General features: G+C 51.3%; 1 protein-coding gene across 1 annotated transcript in view; it reads left to right on the top strand.

Moving 5' to 3' along the window:
• The window catches only part of LOC311610856 (myosin-13), a gene marked incomplete at both ends in the record, with an annotated part of 47456 nt that extends 41296 nt beyond the window's left edge, over nt 1–6160 (top strand). Inside the window, 5 exons of the mRNA XM_084862366.1 lie at nt 176–346; nt 2340–2444; nt 2524–2619; nt 4038–4172; nt 5945–6160. Coding sequence (XP_084718492.1) covers nt 176–346; nt 2340–2444; nt 2524–2619; nt 4038–4172; nt 5945–6160 — 723 coding nt within the window. The remainder of the gene's footprint in view (nt 1–175; nt 347–2339; nt 2445–2523; nt 2620–4037; nt 4173–5944) is intronic.
• Nucleotides 6161–16474: the final 10314 nt, after the last annotated feature.

Below are 16474 nucleotides of genomic sequence, written 5' to 3'. Positions count from 1 at the left end.
TCCATCTCCTTAAGACCTAAATCTGTCAGTGGTGGCTTCATGAAGAGATGGACTAGCAATGTGGGGGAGTGCTATGCATCAGCACACACAGCGCCAACCTTAGCATCTTGCACGTGCTCCGGAGAGGGGTGGGATGGGCGGATGGCCCACGGATGTTTTCTGTGAACTTACCCAGGCGGCCATGATGGCCGAGGAGCTGAAGAAGGAGCAGGACACCAGCACCCACCTGGAGCGGATGAAGAAGAACCTCGAGCAGACGGTGAAGGACCTGCAGCACCGCCTGGATGAGGCTGAGCAGCTGGCCCTGAAGGGCGGGAAGAAGCAGATCCAGAAGCTGGAGAACCGGGTAGCTGGCCCGAGGGGACTCCCTCCCAAAGTGATTCCCGGTCCCTGGGCAGAACCACAGTGGGTGGTGGGAAAGTGGCCATTGACTAAGCAGGCTCCAGACTTAGTTTGAGGACTTCTTGAAAAACTCCCCGTGAGCCAAATGTCCCACCTGCTTCCTTTTCGCCCATCCCTCCACCCCAACTCACACAAATTCACTGTAGAATGCTTCTGCCTCAGCAACTGCAGTGATGACATTTGTAAGTGTTCGCATTCTGGCTTTATAGAGTTTCAGACCCACATAAAAGGAGGGGGGGGGGTGGATATACAGTTTACAATTTAAACAGTACACGTGTTAGTGGGATTTAAATTTTGGACCAACCTCCACTTCGATAAATAGTGGCCCATCCTGTATAAAGTCTGGAGTCTCCCTCCGCCTCCCACTCCTGGACCCCCATCCCTTCCCTGGCTTCCCCATCTCTGAAGGCATCCGGGGCATCCCGGGGAGGGTGATCGGCAGCCCTGCGCTTTGTCACCTGGGAGTAGGCTTCGTGGTTGTTGAGTTTCTTTGCTGCTCGGTCCCTTTGTTGCTTGTTTCCCTTTAGGCCTGCGATGGTATATTTAATTGGTTTTTTAAATGGGCTCCGCCACCAGTTAGTATGTTGAAGAAGGGCTGTGTGGAGGAGGTTGTCAGATGCCTCTTGTCCCCGGGAGAAAGGAAATGGAAGAGTGGGAGGGGAAGAGGAGGAGGAGGAGGAGGCCACCGAGAGAAGAAGACCACTTATCCCAGCAGGAAAGACCCAAATACAGTCATTCTCCCAGCCAGCCTCCCCCGGAGGTGGTCCCAGCACGGGCACACTTGAAATGGGGAAGGGATTTTTGGCTGGAAGCTACGCAGCATGAGTAGCAAAAGTCAACACTGGGGAAGTCGGAGCGTCCAAAAAAATATCTTTACATGTTTATTTTTAATTATTTCTGGGCCTATTCTATGAGCGTGAGCTTAGGCCTTGAGGGAGGAACTGGATCTCTTGCCACCCTCTGATTCTGTGATTCCTGGGTTGGCAGGGGTCCCTCAGCCAGCCTCCCGCCCCCCTCACCCCCGCAGGATGAGGAGCCTTCAACATCCTCCCATTGCCAGCTGCCCAGTTACCCTGGGTTCATGAACCGTACAGAGGCCTGGAGAGCTCCCCCCGGGAGAGAAGTTTTGTAGAACCTGAAGGCAGACAGCTCCCAGGACCCACCGGGTATGGGTGGGGGTGGGATCTTGTTTGGAGTCCGAGCCAGCGGTGGCCTTTTCCACTGGTAGATTACAAAGCTGAGCTGGGGAGTCTGCAAGCCCAGAGCCACCCTGCCTGTGGCTGCTACCCCACACCCCCTTTGGGCTCTCTCTGATCACGGAGTTGGGGCCACCACTGGTGACCTGCATTCTCGATGGCTGTCCTCTGTTGCCAAGATTTCAGGCAAGGTGGACACAGCTGTGACATTAACACTTTGGTGTCATTCGATCCACATGGGTGGAAGTTTGGGCAGGAATGGTAATTTCCACCCCAATTGCACAAAAACTCATTCCCAGTGCGGGCAGCTGCCCTGCTTCAGCTCACTCAGCTGACCTGGACTTGAGCGCGCCCAGACTGCTCCTGACTCCGGTTCTTGCCAGGACCCCCGCTGCCTCACTCGGTCAGGAGCCGGGCCACCTGGAGCAGCCATGCAGTCTTTGCCTGCGGGGCAAGCCGGGCTGAAGCATAGCTCTGGCCAGGCTGCAGGCGCCAGAGGAAGTGGCTTCCTTGCAAAGCCGGACCTGATATTGGATCCGTGTGCCCCTTCAGCTGCCCCTGACCACAGTGGTGCCTTGTTCTTATTTGTACAGAGCCCACCGCGTGCAGGCGTGGTGGCCTCGTGAGTACACGTGGCTTCTGTGTCCTCGGAGGAGACGCTGAGATCACCCTGCTAGGACAGGCACTCAGGCCACGGAGAGCTGGGGCGGTCTGGCCTGCATTCCGCGTTCTCTTTACCAGGTGAGGGAGTTGGAAAACGAGCTGGATGCTGAGCAGAAAAGGGGAGCCGAAGCTCTGAAGGGGACTCACAAATACGAGCGAAAAGTCAAGGAGATGACTTACCAGGTAGAGGCACGGGGCCTGGGGGAGTGGTCTGGTGGGAGGCGGCAGCGGCCGGGGCCTGGCCAGGACTCTCTGTTCGCAGGCCGAGGAGGACCGCAAGAACATCCTGAGGCTCCAGGACCTGGTGGACAAGCTGCAGGCCAAAGTGAAGGCGTACAAGAGGCAGGCCGAGGAGGCCGTAAGTGGGGGAGCTCTCGTGGACCCAGACGGCCTGAGTATCCCCCAGCCCTGCTGGGAGTATGTCCTGTTTCCTAGAGCCCACAGAGCTCAGGCGGTTTTCACAGGCCATAAAGCAAGGACACCTGTGCCACCCCTCTCCCGGTCTGTGTAACACATCCTGCCCACCTCCTCCTCTGTGCCCTTGCCTCACCCCATGTCACCAGCTGCCCCCATCCCTTCACTGGGCCTCAGCCCAGCTCACACTATCCCACCCACCCAGCGCGTCTTAGTCCACCTGTGGCCTCGCTTCACCCTCAGCCCACCCCACCAGCCGTCCTGCCCCTGTGACCTGACCTTTGACACCTCATCCCACTCCCCTCCCTGGTCCCCATCCTGTGCACCCCCACTCCTGCTCTCCCTGAGCCCTCCGTGATGCCCTCACCCCAGTCCTTCCTTTGTGATCTGCCCTCCATCGAACAGGAACACCAGCAGGGAAGAAATGAAATGGGCTGAAACCGGCATTTCACAAAGTATCTCCCGAGGGGTGCCAACAGCAGGAAGCTGCTGGTGGTGGTGGTGGTGGTGGAGGGGAGTTTAAGGGGGGGAGGACACCCATGGGGAGGGGGTTTCTTTTACAGAAAATAAATCAATTGGAAATGCTGCGTTTAAAAACATTGAACTGCTTGCTTTACTGCAAGGATTTCTCAGATTCTGTAGGTCACATGTAACTGGCTCTGCAAAGTGGAAGAGGCATTCTAGAATGTAGCATTTCCCACCCTTCATGGGCCCGGGCACCTTGTTCTGGCGAAAGTATGCAGAGCTTCCCACAGGGCCAGTGTTTTGAGGAAAAAAACGGGGGGACCCTGCCCTAGATAAATGCCTGAGCATAGGGCTCCTCTCCTTGTCCATTCTCTTCCCTGCCTGGGGGGTTGGTTGGTTCTGTCTTGACATCAAAGGGACAGATCTGCACTGGTTACGTAGCATGGAGACACGTGCTCATTGCATTAGAACAGTGGCAGGGGGACTGGCCAGCCTGAGGGGGCCCAGCAGGCCACCGTTGTCAGGAACCCTTGGCTAATGCTGAAACAGACCCAGACACTGGCCCAGCCACAGGCAGATGATCCTGGGAGCAGGAGAAGGGCAATGGGGACTTGGGCCTTTAGTCTCTGACACCTACAGGTGCCGTGGGAGAACTCTGGACTTGGGTCTCTTTCAAAAAGCTCCTGTGGGAGAGAAGGATGGAAAAGGGGTGCAGGGACACAGGGGTGCAGGTTGCATCCTTGCCCCTGGATTGCTCAGCCTTCTCTCCTCTGCCATCTGTGAAGCTGGGACCCAAGCTGTCCTGGTTCCCCAGTTCCCCAGCAGCCTGCAGGGCCTGGGCCCTCAGAGCCAGAGTGAGGGGCTGCTCAGCCTCAGACCCCTCTGTCTTCTGCTCAGGAGGAGCAGGCCAACACACAGCTGTCCAGATGCCGGAGGGCCCAGCACGAGCTGGAGGAGGCCGAGGAGAGGGCAGACATCGCCGAGTCCCAGGTCAACAAACTGAGGGCCAAGAGCCGAGATGTTGGGGGCCAGGTGAGAGCAGACTTCTTCCCTAGATGTGCTGAGCCCCAGGGAGGGTTCGGAGGGTATCTGTGGGTGCCTCTTCCCTGTGCTAGCCGTTGGCTCACAGATGCCACTACTTTAGCCAGAACCTGTGGCTAAAAAAGAAAAGCGAGGAGAAAAGCGAGGGACCAGGGGCCACATCTTATCACTCCCATCCCTCCCCGAGGCCAGAGGCCCCACTTTCCAGGGGATGGACTCCTTCCCCCGGGCTTGAGGGCCTTGCTTTGGTCATGGGTCATGCATCCGTAATATTTGCCTGAGCTTCCAGCCTTTGCAGCCGCCCCACTTGCAGACGACACTCAGCCTCGCCTTGGGTTTGACTCATATCCTGTGTATGATTTTTTTTTTCTCCCACAGAAGATGGAAGAATGAGGCCCTCCTGATTCCTGTTGCCATGGGCACCTCCAGGCGAGTGGAGGGAAGATATTATGAGAAATAAATTCTCCTAACTACTCAGACACTGGGCTCCTCTGTGTTTATTACCGCGGCCCAGCGCTCTCCCGTGGGCTGCCTTTTAGATCCTTGCCTGATCTCTCCTTCATTTAAAGAGAGGAAGGAATGTGACCATGGAGGCTCCTTGCCCCAAGGAGGAAGGGGAAGTCCAGCCCATTGCCAGATAAATCACTGGCTCCCATAGCATTTCAAAAGAAAGACCTTTCGGGTAACTACAGCCCATTTTCTTCCTGGAACTCATCATGATTCTTTCCAATTCAGCCCCCCATTTCTCCCTAAATTTGCAGATAGGGGAACTGGGCCCAGATGGACGTAGTTCTCTGACGGTAGTTGTTCAGGGCAGAGTGGAGAGTAGACCCAAAGATTCACAGACTCTACCCAGGGCTCTTTCTCTCAAGCAAGTGTGCTTCCCATCCCATCCCTCCTGGGACCGCGTTACCCTCCTCTCAGACCCACCCACAGCTCCAGGGCAGCAGAGAGGTAGTAAGTGTTCTCAGATGCTCCACTCCTGGGAAGGCAGGTGCTTTGGAGGACTAGAAGGGGCATGTGTTGCAAGCTTTGCTCCTTCCTCTGGCTGGGTCACTCCCCTCAACCTGGATGGATTCCCCTCATGATGCTCGGGGCCACCAGTGAAGGGAGCAGCTGGGCCCCAGGAGCCACTGACTTCCAGACTCAGGCCTGAGGCTGGGACCAGGCACCAATAAAGGAGCTACTGCTAGTTTTAGAGCTCACTCCCAGGCCCAGGGACCCCTCAAATTCTGCTTATGTCATTTGCTTACTCTGAAGGAGCGGGATTAGGAGCCAACACTGTATTTGAGTCCCAGGCTGACCCCTTAATGCCTATGGCTGTGTGGCTTGGGTTGGTTACACGTGTTCTCTGAACCTGAAGTGCCGCCCAGTGTGGTCAGAGCATGGGCTGTTGGTTCCAGCAAACCTGGCTGGAATGCTGATGCTGTCACATTCCTACCGTGAGGCCTTGGGTCAGTCAGTATCTTCTTGAGCCCCATGTGCAGATAGAGGCAGAGGTAATAGTAATCGCAGCTTCACTGGGACACTGGGTGGGCGGCAGGGGGCAGGGCACAATTTAGAGGCAACAAAAATGTTTCACAATTGATTGCTTGATGGTTGTATAACTGTGAATTGTGTCTTACTAAAGCCATTAATTGATAGTAAGTACTGGGTTCCTGTGTCCCAGGCAATGAGACTGGCATCCTCCAATGTCCCAATCCTTGGAGAGCCTCCTTTCCATTTCATCACCAGCCCACCCCTGCATGACTTGGACACAGCAGGGCTGGGAGCTGAGGGCTGGCAGCAGGGTAGTAACAGGAAATGATTCTGAGGTCAGGTCTGGCATCACCATTATCACTATCATCAGCATCCTCACTATTGTCATCATCGTCATCATCACTGTCACTGCTATCACTATCATCATTTCTATCCTTACCACCGCCACCACTGTCATCAGCATGGTCACCATCAGCATCAATGTCACTGCTGAGTATTAGGAATGAAAGAGTCTATTAACAATGATCTCTATATTCTCCTCAATTCCACAGGCAAGGAAACAGGCCATTCTCAAAGCCCGGGTACCAGTCCCTAGGTCAGTCCTGCCACCCCACCACAACACCCTCCCCATAAGAGTGATGATACCATAGCACATACAAGATCGTTTTGTTGTTGTTGTTTTTTAAATATATTTTATTGATTTTTTACAGAGAGGAAGAGAGAGGGATAGAGAGTTAGAAACATCAATGAGAGAGAATCATCGATCAGCTGCCTCCTGCACACCCCCCACTGGGGATGTGCCCGCAACCAAAGTACATGCCCTTGACCAGAATCGAACCCAGGACCTTTCAGTCCGCAGGCCAATGCTCTATCCACTGAGCCAAACTGGTTTCAGCTACAAGATTGGTTTTGTATGATGCTAAGTGTTCATATGCCCATTTTTCCCATTCTAGTCTCCCACAAGCCCACGGGAAGATGAGGCGGTATCAGCACCATCATTTTCTAGAGGCGCTGCAAGCCGGGTAGGGTGCCCAGTGGTGAGCAGGAAAAGAGAGGGCAGCTCTTCAGACTCACACACAGGCAGAGCCTCTGGAGGGAGGGTGTTCCCATGTGTGATGATGCTGCAGTGGTAAGAGCCCTGGGTGCCAGCCCCTGGGTCCCAGTCCTGGCCCACCAAGCACTATCTTTGTGATTTGGGGAAAATTCCCTCATGACTTAAGTGTCAGCTTTCTCACATGTAAAATGGGCAGAACAATGGACTTCATAAGGTTGTTTTGAGAGGTAAATAGGAATATTCAAGAAGTGCCCTTAGGCCCTAACTGATTTGGCTCAGTGGATAGAGCATCAGCCTGCAGACTAAAGGGTCCCAGATTTGATTCATGTCAAGGGCATGCACCTTGGTTGCAGGCATATCTCCAGTAGGGGTATGCAGGAAGCAGCTAATCAATGTTTCTCATCACTATTTCTAACTCTTCCTCTTCCTTTCTCTCTGTAAAAAAATCAATAAAATGTATTTTTAAAAAGTGCCCTTAGTTCAGAGCCTGGCCTACAGTTAGCACTGGTAACCTGTTATCATGATGAGGAGGGGGAGGCATGGCCTGCGGACACAGGCAGAGTGTAAGACAGGGTCCAGATGGACAACAGTCTGAGGCTTGGGCGGTGTCTCTAAGGAGCTTCCTCTGGTTTGAGGAGGTAATACACCAAGCAGTTGGAAGTCATCAACAAAAATTCCTATGGCGTCACTCCTCCCTGGCACCCAACAAAAGCAGATCTAAATTCCATCTGCTCAAGTACTCCCCAGTTCACCTGGGGACCCTCTAGGAAGAAGCCACCCCCAAGTATCTCCGCACTTACTTAGCCCCAACACCCCAGCCCCTAGGTCCCAGACCTCTGCGTTAGAAGAGAAAGAACATTTCTACATCCTTCATAGTACATGCCATGTCTTATATTACAGCAGAATCCCAATTATTGAATGGAGAGGTGAATGAATGAATGAATGAATGAATGAGAAACTTTCCTACCTAGACACCAAGTATGCCCTGTCAAAGATAAAATAAAGATTTTAAAATTTTTCTGAGAGCTGGAAGAAAAAGGAGGGGATGAGTGTTCTTCCTCAGCACCCCCATGGCAACTGGAAACCAAATTCAGGCCCTGGGTCTTGGGTTGAGTACCCCTGGCCCCTCCAAGATGAAGAGGGAGGTATGGGAGACTTGCACATGGTGAGACACGCACAGGAAGAAAGCTTGGGCTTCTGTCTTGGCACATCCTACTTTCCAGGAGGCCTGGGGAGTCTGAGAATGTCTCTCAGCCTCAACATGGGCTGCAAGCCCAGTGCTTCCTACCTGCACTGTGGTGGTGTTGAAAGATCCCTATAGGATACTGAATAGCTTTCCTCCACCATAGAACACTACCCAACCGGAGCGGGCATTATGGCTGTCTTACTATCACAACAGAGATAATAATAATAATGTTGCTTCTGTTGTTATTATTATTATCATCATCGTTATCATTATTATTATTATTCAGCAGTGAGACCCAGCCACCATACCTGGTCTTTGAGCCCTGAGGGGCCTTGGAGAGCAGAGCCTACCCTGGCCTAGGGGCCCCTTTAAAACAGAGCTTTGCTGCCACCTCCTGGCTATGGAAAGACAGACTTCATTATGCAAGGAACCTGGAGAGGACGCTCCTAAAGCCTTGGAATTAGGCAGAGGTCTTCCTGGAAGTCATGGTCACCTGGCCCAGGCCCTTGGTCTGGCAGGTGAGAACATTTGATTAGTGATAAGGTCGGGTAACTTCTCAGGATATGGTTGGAAGGAGACACCCAGGTCTCCCAGGTTTCCAGGCTCCCCAACCGAGTTTCCATAGAAGAGGACTCGGCAGAATCTCAGATGGAGGCTAGTTCTGACAGGGCAGAGGGCATGCCCTGGGGATGGCCCTGGCAGTGGAGGGTGAAACCATGCCCAGGGCCTGTTCCCCAGCCCTCCTTCTCCTGACCCGGAACTTCTAGCAGGCTGGACGAGAAGGCGTGCACCTCCACAGACGCCCCTCCCCAGCAGGACAGGTGACTAGGCCTGAATGTTTCTGGGGGGAAGATGTTCTGTGGCAGTTCCAGAAGACCCAAGACAAAGGATCTCCGCTCCCTGGCCAGGTACCCACGCTATCTGCCATTGGACCCTGCAGACCGCGTCTACCTTTTCCAGTGGCCTAAGACTGGCACAACGGGCTTCCTTGCCCTCTGGCTTTTTGGGTGAGTCCAGCCAATGGGGAGCTGGGATAGAAGGAGCAGAAGGAAGGAGAGGAAGGTCAAGGGTGTTTATTTCCTGAGTCCCTTCCGCAGTCAAAGGTCCCATTTCCAGTCTAGTGTCCCACTCCCCCCAGCCCTCTCTCTCTCCATCTCAGCAACTCTCCCCTCACTGCTGCTTGCATCTTCAGGCCTAAGGAAGGTAACCGAGCCCTGAGCTATTGGACCTGAGGCGCTGCTGTGTCCCGGTGGTCCCCCTCCACCTGCCCCCATCTTTGTAAAGTCTCTTCCTCAAACACCCCTCAGATGATGCTAATCTGGGTGTGCTGTCTCTCTCCTGTGGGAGCCTAACTTCTGCAGGACCCCTGCCCGGCACATCTATCTCACTCTCCCTGCCTCCTCCATGGAGCAGGACCAGCTGACCATGCAAAGTAGGCGTGTTCCCTCCCTGCAGCCCCGCCCTGCAGCCCAGGGACATCTCAGGGCCATAAATCCCAGTCAGGGAGTTAGTGACACCTTCGGTTTCATTGCGCATTGCAGGCTGGCACAGCCCTTCACCAAAATCAAGCTTTTAGGGTGCCTCCAGGCCCCCTACTTAATTGAAACAACTCTTTTCTTTTTTAATATATTTTATTAATTTTTTTACAGAGAGGAAGGGGGAGGGATAGAGAGTTAGAAACATCAATGAGAGAAACATTGATCAGCTGCCTCCTGCACACCCCCCACTGGGGATGTGCCTGCAACCAAGGCACATGCCCTTGACAGGAATCAAACCTGGAACCTTTCAGTCCAAAGGCCAATGCTCTATCCGCTGAGCCAAACTGGTTTTGGCTGAAACAGCTCTTGACCCCACGAACAGGCAGCCGTTTCCTCTGGGGGTTGGACGGCACCGTGGTACCCTGGAACCAGCGCGATCCAGCCCACAGGAGCCAAAGCATTTTTAAGGAATTTTGTGAATCAATGTTTATTCACAGACATTATTAAGAGCTACATCATTTAAACTCACAATGAGATAAATTATATTAAAAAACAGAGGTAATAAAAATCCAAAGCTCATAAGTCCCAAATTATTTGCTACATTTTTTTTCATTAGCTGTGCTCTGGGGGGTGTTTACAACCAGTAAGCCCGCGTGGAGGAGATGCCCCCTCGGACGTGCCCCTCTCACCGCCCCCCCTCTGGGCACTCGCTGATGTCATGGCGGCAGCTTGAAGCAGGCCAGGGTGGAAACAGCACAACACAGAAACTGGCAAACACCACGAGACAGGGCTTTTAGTTTGTTTGCTTGTTAAGCATTTACCAGCACATCACCAAGTGGAACCCATGAAATCCAAATAAAAACAAATCTGCAATTCTTTTTATTTTTTTTATTTTTTTATTTTAAAGAATTTTAGTGAGTTTATTTGAGCCAAACTGTAGTCATATGCCGGGAAGCAGAACTTCAATAAGTTGAGATAATGCTCCCACAAATCTGCAATTCTGCAGGTAAAGATATTGGAGCTCCCAGGACCAAGCCCACCCCCACTCCCCACCATCCCACCAGATGGCTGATTCCAGGCAGTGCTTGGGGCTGGGGTTTGCATCCTTGGGAGCTCCGGAAAGTGGGGGGACCCAACAAAGGGAAGGAAGGCGCCCTCCAAGTCCCGCCCACAGCTGCGTCCTGCTCAGAGGAACTCGTTAGCTGTAGCAGAAAGGGAGCTGCCATACTCTAGGCACGAGAGACCATTTGAGGATTCTCCCAAGTGAAAATCTGAGGGCAGTCCGCCTTCAGGCCACTTGGATCCACAGATACGAGGTTTGATCTAGGTTTTCCGATGATTTCTTTTTCTCTCTTTCTTTCCACTCAGTTCTACTTTCCTTTAAATCAATTCATTCCCAGGAAGCCTGCCCCCTCAGAATTATAAAAGGCCAGCTCGTTTCCTGCCTCTGAAAGTCTTATGCTAGTGGCCTAAACTAAAGAGCTTCTCTTTCGCTCTGGCCGGCATGGTTCAGCATTTAGAGCGTCGGCCTCTGCACCAGAGGGTCTCATGTTCGCTTCCTGGTCTCGGGCATGTACCTGGGTGGAAGGTTTGATCCCTGCCCCCAGTTGGGGAGCCTGTGGGAAGAAACCAATGGGTGTGTGTCTCTCCCACATTGATGTTTCTCTCTCTGCTCCTCCCCATACTCCCTTCCACTCTCTGAAAATCAATAGAAAAATATATCCACTCCTCCAGTGAAGATTAATATATATATATAGAGAGAGAGAGAGACAGAGAGAGAGAGAGACAGAGAGAGAGAGAGAGAGAGAGAGAGCGAGAGAGAGAGAGAGAGAAGAGCTCTCTTAGAGTTCCAGCAAAAGCTCCAGTTTCTAACTGGCCCTGGTTGCCGGGATGGCCAGGCCTCGGTCAGGGGTGGTGGGAGGGTTTGGACCTCTGATAGGTCAGCTCTGAGTCATGGGGACCAACTCCACCCAAGCCCGTCCGCCTCCCAGGAGAAGCAGGGCGGGCGGGGAAGCACCAGCTGCTCCCCGCCAGGGCCCAGGCGCTCCGTGCTGTGGCCGTGCTGTGCCCCTCACTGTGGCACCGGGCAGGCCGTGCCCTCCCACAGGTCAGAGTGTGGGCAAATCCATCCAGGGTCTGGGAACCTCTGGCACAAAGTGGCTGCCTCGGAGCGCCGGTGGGCAGATCCCTTTCTTCCAAACGTATCCTCGCTGTCTCTTTCCCACGGGAGAGACAACGCTGTGAATGAACGATTCTGAGGCATAGGATGTGTGGGGTATTTTCCTCCACTGCCAGCTGAACCAGAGGGCACTCAGACCCTGCAGAACCCCCCATCCTCCAGCATCCCTAGTTCCAGTTCTCACACATAACATCATTTCCTCCCCATCCCTGACCCAGATTCCACATTCCACGCGGGCTGCCTCGCTGCTGACAGGAGCAGAGACCGCTGCTCAGAGGCGCTGCCTGCAGGCAGGCGTTTCCTGTCCTGACTCAGGAAGGAGAGGTCTGGGTGGGGCCAGACAGAACATCTGGACCAGATCAGGACATGGCTGGGACCTGAACCAGGGCCGGCCCACAGCGGTCTGGTGGCATTGCTGGGGCCTCACTCCCTCTGCGGAGCAAGCAGGAAGCCGCACATCCAACGGCGAAGCGACTGAGGGCCTGTGACACGCAGCAGCAAGCAGCCCCGAGCACGGGGAGCACAGCGGTGACATAAATAACAAGCGATAGCAGTGCCTTCCTCTCAAAGATATCCCAGCTTCATCTCAAGTGTCATCCGCTCCTCCGGGTGGTTCCGGATCTCACCTGCCTAGCTGGTTCTCTCCATCCCTCTGCGAACACACTTCCCCTCTGGGCCTTTGATGATTGTAATCATTCATTTCCCGGTTTCTCTCCGGTGTTAAACTGCCAGCCTCATCCAGGGCCACTCTCTTGATCACCTTGGAATCCTCTAGCACAGATGCGGCAGTCCCTGGTGGTTTCTGGAAAGCATCCATGTTCATTACGGAATTTTGATAATGAAATAATTTCAAACGACCCAAAATGCTTAGTAATAAAGGATTGCCTGGATGCCTTATGATAATAGCCATTACAGCTAGCATTAATTGAGCATGTCTTATGAGCGAAATGCTATTTTTTAGTACTTTAATGATCATTGCATTTCATTCTCACAAAACCGCTATGCTGTGAGGTCTTACTGGCATAGTGTCCTCATTTTACAGGTGTGGATCAGAGAGGTTAAGAATTTGCCTAATGTCACACAGCTGGTAAGCGGCGGGGCCTGATCTTGCAACCACCATGCTAGTCTAGGATTACTTGAAGGGTTTGTATACCTGGTGGGTTATGCATTCTTTAAAAGGCAAAAGCACAAACAACATTCGGCTGCATCCAGATGCGTATTTACTAAAAGATGTTAAGTGAATGAAGCTTACGTTAATATATATGTACTGATCACAGCCACGTGAAAATGTATGGATGTGTCAGCCAAGCCCATGATCTGGGAAATGAAATGGAGTTTCTACTCTCCTTGAGTCTTCATTTCCCGGTGAAGCTCCGTATAATTTTTTAAAGCCATCTACCTCTGAGTGTTATGCCCCAGGGGCTGGACAGCTGCTCACTGTTTTGACAGATGAACCCGCTCTGCGATGCTAAGGTACAAGATGGGCTCAATTCTGCTGCTTCCCGCAAACACATCTCCCAGGGATCCTCTGAAGCAAAGCCTTGGCTGGAAGCTGGCTTTGGGGGAGTGGGATGGGCTGGGGCGGGGGGAGGGTCCTGAGGGTGGAGGAGGAGACTTTGGGGTGGTGGGGGTGGGGGAAGAGTGTACAAAGGCGTCAACTTTGCCAAGACCAGTTTGCCTCAGTGGATAGAGCGTCTGCCTGAGGACTGAAGGGTCCCAGGTTCGGTTCTGGTCAGGAGCACGTACCTTGGTTGCAGGCACATCCCAGGTGGGGGTTGTGCAGGAGGCAGCTGATCGATGTTTCTAATTCTCTATCTCTCTCCCTTCCTCTTTGTAAAAAATCAATAATATATATATATTTTTAAAAAGTGTCAACTTTGTCACAAAAGCTACTTTATCGTGGCTGGCTCAGGGAAACCCTTCTTGGCAGCCAGGGAAGGGCCCTTCTCTGCTCCGTGCTATCCTCCCAGCCTTTCAAATGCCCAGGGTGTCTCTAAGGGGTGATGGTTACTGGGGTTGAACTGAGGTGACTTCAGTCAGGGGCGGGAGTGTGTGGAGAGGATGGGAGAGCAGGAGGCTCACCAGGGCTGTGTCCAGGTTGGACAGATGCACGTGGCACCGTCCAGCACTGGTGTGATTTCCCTCCCACCACCCCAAGAGCTTCCCAGAAGCATGAGTGATCTGAAAATCCCCTAGGGACAGGAGCCAGCTCAGGAAATACCGGAAGAAATAGCTCCAAATGGCAGGAGGACGTGAAAGAGGGTGATGAGAGAAGTTGTGGACTGAGGTGCAGGGAATGGATAGTATGCAGAAGGGCAGGCTGGGTTGGGGGTTAGGGGTGTGGAAACATTGCTACCCAAAGAGCAGTCCAGGGAACTGGTCATATGTAGTCTTGAGAAGAAGCCTGGAAATGGGAATACAATTGCTAGCTTTGAATATTTAGGTAGACAAGAGAAAAGAGGCAACGTACTGTGTGTGCCCTGGTCTAGCCTTGCTATTACACATGTGCAGCAGCAGCAAAATCTCCTGGGTAGACCCTCAGGCCCCTCCCAGATACCGTAAACCCAAACATGCACCTTAAGATCTCCAGGTGAATTGCCCTGAACTCAAGATTATGCCCCCTGACCCAGGGCAGCCTGCATACAATCCCTGGGCAGAGGGAGGATAGAGGATGACCCTTATGCTCAAAGCCGAAGGGCCATACAACTCCAGAGTCCCACCCCTGTCACTCCACCCCCATGGAACTGGCTGAGACCTCTCTTGGGACTACATCTCAATTCAGTTCTCCCAAGACCAATCCTGCAGCCTTCATTTCCCCACAGGTTGTCCAGGAGGACCCAGGAGATGGAGGTCACAGCTCCCCAGCTTACCAGCTATATGGAGTTGGGCACAGCAAACCTGTTTTCCCATCACTGAAATGCAAATAATAAAGTCCATCTCATAGGATTGTTGTGGGAATTAAAAAAGAGACAATTCACACACAGTGATTAACAAGACCAGACACACAGTCAGCATTTAATAAATGGCAGATTCAAAACCATTATCATCTCCACTGTCATCAGCAACTCGAAGGCTTCTGGGTCCCTGGGAATTAACGAATATATTGGGGTCCAGTTGAATAGATTCATGGTGCATCAGTTCTCAGCGAGTGGTCCGTGGCCCTCTGGAAGTCCTGAAGTCCCTTTCAGGGGATCTGCGAGGTCAAAACCATTTTCGTTATAATTCCATGATTTCATTTCCTTTTTCACTGTGTTGACATTGGCACTGAGGGTATACAAGCAGTGGTGAATTATTGCTGCCTTAGCCCATACCAAGGCAGTAGCACCGAGGTGTGCTAGCCATCATCTGTTCCTCCCTTCCAGGTACTCCCAAAAAATGCAAAATCCACTTTACTTAAGTATACTCTTAATGGAGCAATACAAATAATTAATTTTATGAAACCACATTTTAAAAACTATTCTGTGTGATGAAATGGGAAGAATACAAAAGCACTTCTGCAAACTGAAGTAGAATGATTATCTTGAGGGAAAACATCTGTGCAATTGAGTTACAAGCTGCACTAACCACTGTTCAGGAAATGTCACCTTTACTTCACGTACGAGGCTGCATTTTACAGACCCTGGCTGTCTGTCCGATAATACTTGGAAATGGATGAAGTGTGTTTATCACAAGAGGAAAAAAAGACAAAGGATATTTGACAAAAAAAAAAGAAGAATATTTGTAGTCAATGATATAATTTGAGCTTTCCAATAAAAAAATTAGAATTTTTGAAAACTTGAGCTTGATAGCTTTCCAATACTTAAGGACATTTCTGAGGAGAATGGCCTGGTATTCATAAACACGCTTTCACATTGTACTGCCTACTAAAATGCGTTAACAGTTGGACTGTCTGCCTAACTCAGTGAGCCAATGTTTCCCCAGTGACCAATGCCCGATGTTAAAGAATCATCCTAGAATAAAAGATCCATTCAAAGTTCAAGATAGCCCGGCAGCGTGGCTCACCGGTTGAGCATTGATCTGTGAACCAAGAGGTCATGGTTTGATTCCAGCCTGGGTTGCTGCTTGATCCCCAGTGTGGAGCGTGCAGGAAGCAGCTGATCATGATTCTCTCTCATTGATGTTTCTTTCTCTCTCTCCTTCTCCCTCTCTGAAATCAATAAAAATATATTTTAAAAAAACAAAACATGCAAGACAGATCAATGAACTCTAATGTAGCAGAGTATGAAAAGTTGATGATATAGTTTTAGCTTTTGCATTGCACCTAACTTTTAGGAAATTACCAATTGTCAAGTTTTGGTGAACAACCAAAAAGTAATGTCTGCAATTATTTGAGAAATCTATTAAAATATTGCTTCTTTTATAACCACATATACTTGTAAGCCTGAATTTTCTTTTTATACTTTAGCAAAACAGAAAATGTATTTTAAGCTTACTGCAGTGGATTTACTATAGAAGCAGACAGGAGAATCAAGTCAGAAATGAAAGAGATTTGCAAAATTTAAAACAATGCCACTCTTCTCATTAATTTTATTTTATTTTGGGGAATACGGTATGTTCATTTCAGTGGATTAATTGTTTTTTTAATATATTTTATTGATTTTTCACAGAGAGGAAGAGAGAGGGATAGAGAGTTAGAAACATCGATGAGAGAGAATCACTGATAAGCTGCCTCTTGCACACCCCCACTGGGGATGTGCCCGCAACCAAGGTACATGCCCCTGCCCGGAATCGAACCTGGGACCTTTTAGTCCTCAGGCCGACGCTCTATCCACTGAGCCAAACCGGTCCCGGCTGTTGTTGTTGTTTTAAACACATGAAACATTTTCAAGATTTCGGTTTTGTTTTTTGTTGGTAAATATCAGTAGGCAGGTTCCGCAGGGACACAAGTCCTTTGGGGTCCTCCGCCACTTTTTAAAG

Source organism: Pipistrellus hanaki (assembly GCF_964339955.1).
Source record: "Pipistrellus hanaki genome assembly, chromosome: 16".
Classification (NCBI taxonomy): domain Eukaryota; kingdom Metazoa; phylum Chordata; class Mammalia; order Chiroptera; family Vespertilionidae; genus Pipistrellus; species Pipistrellus hanaki.
Note: the sequence above shows the minus strand (reverse complement) of the source record. Positions and strands in the feature narration are given on the sequence as shown.